This window comes from Medicago truncatula, chromosome 6 (assembly GCF_003473485.1).
Source record: "Medicago truncatula cultivar Jemalong A17 chromosome 6, MtrunA17r5.0-ANR, whole genome shotgun sequence".
Lineage (NCBI taxonomy): Eukaryota > Viridiplantae > Streptophyta > Magnoliopsida > Fabales > Fabaceae > Medicago > Medicago truncatula.
Genome location: NC_053047.1, coordinates 20,305,712 through 20,313,199, shown reverse-complemented (window position 1 = coordinate 20,313,199; position 7,488 = coordinate 20,305,712). Strand labels below are relative to the sequence as shown.

At 32.3% G+C, this 7,488-nt stretch overlaps 1 protein-coding gene across 1 annotated transcript; it reads left to right on the top strand.

The window, feature by feature from the left end:
• Nucleotides 1–319: 319 nt before the first annotated feature.
• On the top strand, nucleotides 320–6,032 carry LOC25496525 (short-chain dehydrogenase TIC 32, chloroplastic). Its single transcript, XM_013596904.3, has 8 exons — nucleotides 320–531; nucleotides 1,565–1,796; nucleotides 2,348–2,427; nucleotides 2,642–2,795; nucleotides 3,833–3,911; nucleotides 4,718–4,811; nucleotides 5,477–5,523; nucleotides 5,629–6,032. The coding sequence occupies exons 1-8, from the start codon at nucleotides 402–404 to the stop codon at nucleotides 5,785–5,787; spliced, it is 975 nt and encodes a 324-aa protein (XP_013452358.1). The 5' UTR covers nucleotides 320–401; the 3' UTR covers nucleotides 5,788–6,032.
• Nucleotides 6,033–7,488: the final 1,456 nt, after the last annotated feature.

Here is a 7,488-nt window from a genome sequence, read left to right as displayed (position 1 = left end):
ATGCTAACAAGCGCTCTTAAACATTTGATAAGATGTTTAGAATAGTAATTTTATCTTAAAAATTATGTATTCAATATATTGAAAGATTAAAAAGCAATTTTCTTACAAGAAATTTAACAATTATTTCACTTTTTTGAATGTTTTGAATGTGCTTAACAAGTGCCTTTATCATCCTTAAAAAAAAAAAAAAAAAAAAAATATTTGTCCTTATCATTATTTCTTGGGGAAGTTGTTAGCGTTATTTTCCTTGCATGCGTTCCACGGGTTACACGCTAGCAGCACTTCACATTAAATTGGACCGGTCATATTAAATTTGGTTTCTTGCTAGCAAAACATAACTAAGTAGAATACAACATTGTTATTTTTATCCACTCTCACTCTTCACATACCTTACACACAACATGAGTCCTTCTGAGTTTACATTATCATCCTCTGCAGAAGAAGTTATTCCTTCTGAGTTTACATTATCTTCCACTGCAGAGGAAGTTACTCATGGGATCGATGGAAGTGGTCTTGCTGCGATTGTTACAGGTTTACATCTACATTTCTACTTACAATTTATTTTTTTATTTTTTTTTGTCAGGTAGCCTAGCTTCTAGAATTTATCTTATAAGGTGAATAAGTGGGGTGTCCGAGGTTCGAACTCCGGCCCCTGCATATAATAATGCTTCTATCAACTGAGCTATGCTCACGGGACACCATTTAATTTTGTTATCTTGCTTCCCTTTCGAACCTTAAATTACTATTTAAGTTTAATTGCATGTTTGGTTCGTAATGTTTATTTTAGATTTTAAGTTAGTATTTTATGTTTTAAAAGTTTTAAGTTAGTCCCCTTTGTTTTAAGAGTTTGAAGGTGGTCTCTTTTGTTTTAAAAGTTTTAAATTAGTTCAAACGTTACTCACTTAGAAATAAATAAGTTAGTCCCTTCTGTAACTTGCCGTTTAAAGGTCAACATGTGTGAGGGAATATAACTTATTAAAAAATCAATTTTAATTTTTTTTTTAATTTTTTATGCTTTATTAAACTCAATATTATGTCATGGAACGGACTAACTTATTCCAACGTGAGTAACGTTTTATACCAACTTAAAACCTTTAAAATGGAAGATGTCAACTTGACACTTTAAAATATAGAGGATCAACTTAAAACCTAAAATAAACATAATAGTTCATCAAACATTCAATTAAGTCTACTATTTAAAAGAGTCGGTTCTATTTTACGGGTCATGTTAGTGTATGTTTTAGCATTCTAAAGACACTTGTTAAAGATTAAAAAAATAATAATAATGGTAATAATCTATTCCAAATCTTTCAATTTCTGCTATTGATTACTGTGGACAAACTCTATTATGCTTCCAAACTTTACTTAACAAGAACAAAAAAAAGCTTATAAAAGATTAAATACTTCCAACAATAAATAAATTCACTACCAACGTATTATAACCATGTCAAATTTTCAAAATCAAGTTCATCAAAATAACAATTAACAAATTTTGGTCCAAATGCACAAATAGTATTATTAATCAAGTTAACTACCCCCTTAATTACATATTTTTTTGATACAGGAACAACACATGGTATTGGCATTGAGACTGCAAGAGTTCTTGCCTTGCGTGGTGTTCATGTGATTATGGGAGTGAGAAATATTAATGCTGGAAAAATTGTTAGAGAAGAAATACTTAAGGAGATTCCTAAAGCTAAAGTTGATGTAATGGAGTTAGATTTAAGTTCAATGGCATCTGTTAGAAAATTTGCATCAGAATTCAATTCCTCTTCTCTTCCATTGAACATTCTCATGTAAGAAAACTATTACATGAGCTTTACTATCAATGTTAAACATGTTTTGTTTATGGGTCTTACCATTTAAGTGTGTTTGGATTGAGAGTTTAGGAGGGGAAGGGAGGGGAGGGTTTATTTTCTTTTTTAAATTACGGACTATATAACATGTTTTTCTAAAATAAATTTAGTCTGATTGAAGTATCATATGATCGTTTATCATGTTAATATATATGTCAACTTTTTAAAAAATATTTTATAGTGTCAGTAATTTAAAAATGAAAAGTAAACTCTCTCCTTCCTTCCCCTCCTAAACCCTCCATCCAAACACGCACTTAAGATACTTAAGAAGTATTCTGGAACACTCGTTAGTATTTCCCTTAAGAAATACAGTACTTACTTTTCTTAATCATGTGAAAATGACAAAAGAGGCTATATGTGACAGAGTTGTAATGTAGCTTTTAGTTTTTCTTAAGGAAGTTAGTCTCTCCTTTTACACCTTGATTATGATTATTCAAAGAAATACATGTAGTAATGGTTTTCTGTTTTTATTTTTTTGTTGTAATTCTCAGAAACAATGCAGGAATTTGTGCACCACCTTTCACACTCTCCAAAGACAACATTGAACTACAATTTGCCACAAATCATTTAGGTATGTAAGAATTGACTCATATTTAGTTATATAACTCTTTTAATGTTTTTTTTTAATGCATAATCTTTTTTTTTTGTGGCCGAGGTTCGAACCCTGAACCTTACCTATATTATGCATTGTTCCTATCAACTGAGTTAAGTTCACGAGGACTTTTGATGTATAATCTGAGAAGAGTGAAAACAATCTTATTTAATTTTTATTATTTATTTCACAGGTCATTTTCTTTTAACAAACCTTTTGTTAGACACTATGAAGAAAACAGCAAATGAAAGCAAGAAAGAAGGAAGAATTATTAATGTCTCATCTGATGGTCACGGTTATACATATGATGAAGGAATCCTTTTTGATAACATTAATGATGAATCAAGGTAAGAAAATAGGAATCCTTAATACATACTATTGGAACTTGTGCTCAAATATTTGTTAATAATGATCTGGCCGGTGAGAATGTTTGAGTAGCAACGGCGGCTGAGAATGCTTCGATGTGACGGTAACGGTTTCCGGTACGGCGGCGATGAGTCTTTCCGGTGGAACAAAAGGTGCCTGCAGACAGCTAGAACTCCGACGCTCAAGTCGCTCGTGAGTAATGGAAATGAGAAAGAGTGTGTAAGAAGTGTTGTGAAAAGTGATGTGTACCTTGAGGGTGAAGCAAGTTCACCCTTATATAGGCGCGCTTTGGTCATAACCGTCTCTGGTTATGCGGCGTATGATTAGGAGCGGAGCAGGATACATGTGTGGTGATCCTCGTGCAAGGCGCACTCTTGTGTGGCACAGTGCACGCGTGCTGGCGTGCTCCTTTGAGTGTGGAGTCCTAAGGCTGTGTATCTTTGGCCACGTGTTGACGTGCGGTTGATCTTGTGACCGGGGCAAAACAAATCATTAACATATAAAAAAGTTATTGTCAATTTTAGGTTTATATTATTCATTTTTGTTGACATCAACTAGGAATGAGTTAAACAAATGATGTTACATTTTGGCTTACTTTGCATAAATTTATTGTTGTCCCATGTCGCTGATATAAGGTTATAAGGGAAAGTCTCTACCTGAAACCAGTTGTGAAAAATTCAAGGTTGAGTCAAAGTCACTCGGATCATGTTAATTTGGATTTGCAGTGAATTTGACAGAATCGCAGTAAGCCACCATGATTTCGTCAAGACCAACGTGCATGATTCCAAACATGCATGCCCGTCGCTAACTCGTTGTTGCTCGCATGCTCCTTAGACTCCCTAATTAGTTTTATCATAGCCTAGTTCAACCTTGAAAGGATATAGTTTAGTAGTATAGACTTATGCAAACGTTAGTTGAATGCAGAAATTAATTAAGCATGAAGATGCAATTATAGTGGTGTGTTTAGTAAGAAGAAATACAATTTAATAATTCATTATTTTTGCTTCCTTTTGTCCAGTTACCAAAGATGGAGGGCATATGGTCAATCTAAGCTTGCTAACATTTTACATGCCAATGAACTTGCAAGAAATTTCAAGGTATGATAATATTGCTTGCATTTTATGTATGTACCACAATATGATCATGCCATTGTAAAGTTTGAATTATGGTCTTCTGCACTCTACATTACCGGTTCTATAAGTAGCTTCATAATCTATTAGGTAATGTTTGGTTAAATAAAGTAATTGACTGCTTTTAGCACGTGTTTATAAGTATTTTCATATATATACTAGGTTAAAATATAGTTTTAGTCCCTACAAATATACCTCATTTTGGTTTTAGTCCCTGTAAAAAAAAAAATTGTTTTTGGTCCCTGCAAAATTTTGTTTTTTAAAATAGTCCCTGACCCCATTTTTGTGATGATTTGCATACGTGGCACATGATGACTGAACCTATTTTGTAGTTTTTGGTCCCTGCAAAATATTTTGTTTTTTAAAATATTTTGTTTTTTAAAAAGGTCCCTCAAAAATTTTTGTTTTTGAAAATAGTCAAAACAAAAAATTTTGCAAGGACCAAAAACTTTTTTTTTTTTACAGGGACTAAAACCATATTTTAGCCTATATACTATAAACTGTTTTCATAAGCTATCATGAAGAGCTTATGGAAATAAACCGAAATCAGCTTGTGGACATGTCATAAATTATTTCTATAATCTATATCGAACAATCCCGCAAGTGTTTAAATCAGGTTGGAGTGTCCAGTGTTCGAACTTCGACCTCTGTCAACTGAACTAAACTTAGGGGACGACTCTCTTTTCTTTTATTTGTGTAAAATTAGTTCTCTGATTTTGCTTCATTCACTTTCTTTAAAATACTAATATATCTAATTGTTTCATCTTGATTAGGAAGATGGGGTTGGTATTACTGCAAATTCTCTTCATCCAGGATGTATTGGCACCAATATTGTAAGTCGTGAGGTTGGTCAAACTATGCCGCTAGGTAAATATCCCTACAGGTTGTTCTGTTCAAAATGCCATCTGTTTCTAAAATATGGTTTTAGTCCATGCAAATTCGTTTTGGTTTTAGTCTCTGTAATTTTTTTTTTTAGTTTTTGGTCCCTGCAAATATGTCTCGTTTTGGTTTTAGTCTCTGGTCCCATTTTTATGATGATTTGCACACATGGTACATGATGACTACAAAAATATTTTGTAGGGACCAAAAACTACAAAAAAATTTACATTAACTAAAACCAAAACGAAACATATCTGCAGAGCCTAAAACCATATTTTTGCCCTTATTTTATAAAAGAATAAAATAGATTAGAATAGATTTATCCGGTCATTATTTATCCTCTAGTATATAGGGGGTAGGGCTCTTGCTAAGGAAACGTAAGTAAAGTTTAATCAATGATGTTTCAGCAAGAGATCAAACTCATATATACTGGTTGATTCGATCTTAATCGAAGTTCATTAAAATCTAATACTACCATTTAGTTTTTATCAATTATCAAATTTTTTTAAATAAATTCCCATCTCCCTCAATTGGTATCAGCTTCTGTTGTCTACAAGATTATTTTTATTGATATTGCTTTCTTGCACTATTTTTCCGTTCAGTTTATGTAAGTTGCTAAGTTTGATTTTTATGTTTCTCTCTGAATCATACAGATCTACGAAAAAGCCTAGGGAAAATTGTAGTTAAAACTATCCAACAGGTATTTCAACAGTGTAATTTGATCTATTGAATATTATTGATAATCTATTCAATTTGTGGTTTTTTTTTTGTCTACATTAATGTTTCAATTTTAACCTCATTGTAGGGAGCAGCAACAACATGCTATGTAGCATTGAACCCAAAAGTGAAGGGTATTAGTGGAAAGTTTTTTTGTGACAGTAATGTGGCTGAACCAAGCTCACTGGGAAAAGACACTGATTTGGCAAAGAAACTTTGGGATTTCAGCATGAATTTAATTAAATAGAATATCCAAAAGTATATGTACTTTTATGTTACAGGCACCAATATTGCAATTTATCTATTTTAATTACTTTAATTCCAGTTTAATAAATTAAGTGTTTCTTGAAACACAGTTGTTTGTGATGAAGTATCTAGTGTTTTAGAATTGGCATTGCAGAGAAAATATTATATTTCCATGTTAGTATGGATTGATCAGAAGTTACGACTTGATGGTGTATCAGATCATAACGCCAAATTTGTCTCACTACGCGTTCAAAAATGGCAAAATGACAACGAGATTGGTTTAAAAGATGTATTACATGTTCTTTGATGCGAAATAGGTGTAGAAAGTTTTTATCAATCGCGGTATGGTGATTTGAGATACAAGTTTCGCAAAAAGACTGAAACTTGTATCCGAACTTTTTATAGGTTCAACATCTAGCAAAAGTTACAGCGTAGGTTTGAGGGTTAGGATTCGAGGAAACATTTTCATATTTTTGAGGGGTTTGTAAGCAATCCAAGGGAGCTAAAGAACAATTTTCTTTCTATTATGTCTAAAAATATGGGCTTTTCTGGCCTAAATAACTTAGAAAATTGCTCTTCTGACTTTAAAAACGTCATTTTTACACAAGTAAATGACCTTACAGCCTGCAACGGTAGTTAACTACCGTTCTACAAACCGGCATCAATTAACTGCCGTTGGCACTAAGCGATAGTTAACTACCGTTGAGTTATGCAAATAAACAAGACAAGAATCATCACTTTTCCATTTTCTAGAAACACAAACACTAAAAACACTCTTCCAAATTTCTCCAAACTTCATTTGATCAAATTTGAGCCCAATTTCTTCAATTAATTCACAAGTAAGTTTTTTCCTTCATATTTACATGCAATGTAGTTTGTTTAGGGTTTATAATTTTGAGCAAAATGTTAGTTTTAGGTAGTTTCAGGTTAGGTTAGAAAATTGAAAATTAAGCATAATTTAGATGTTTTAATGTATTGTTTATGCTGGAATTGTTGTTTAGAGTAGGTTTAGGTACAATGTAGTTGTTTAGATGTTCAAATAACACTAATTGTGCTCCTAATTTAGAATGCACATAAGGTGTTTGATGAAATGCCTAAGTGAGATATTCTTGCTTTTTTTTTTTTGTGTTATTTTTTTGCAAATTGGTTAAATTTATAATGTATATAAGTTATAATGATTATAAGTTTGGATTTTGCTTTTTTTGGCAAGTTTGAAGAATGAAATAATGTGGTATGTTACATAAATGTCTAAGTTGTTGAATGATTCTAAGTGTGGATTTGTATGAATGCCTAAGTTTAATTTGTGATATGTTACATGTTACTTGTTTGGATTTTTATGCTATGTTCAATGCCTAAAAAGTATATACTAAAAAGTATATACTTTTTAGGAAATGCCTAATTACATTGTCCACGTATTTATGTTATTTTTAAATTGTTTTGTACAGATATTGCTAGGAATGAGGATGAGCAGCAGTGACTTGTGGGGGAGATGACGATCACTTTGGACGATGTGTATAATCTCCTCCACATTCCTATTCAGGGCCGCATGCTGGAACATGACGAGGCAATGGACCGGGACCATGGGATTGATTTGATGACCAAGTTGTTGGGCATGTGTTAGCCAATATTTTAAAAGGCTATCATAAATGCAGTCAAACTAAAGTTGAACTTATAATCGAAGAAGTGAAGAAATACTTTCTGG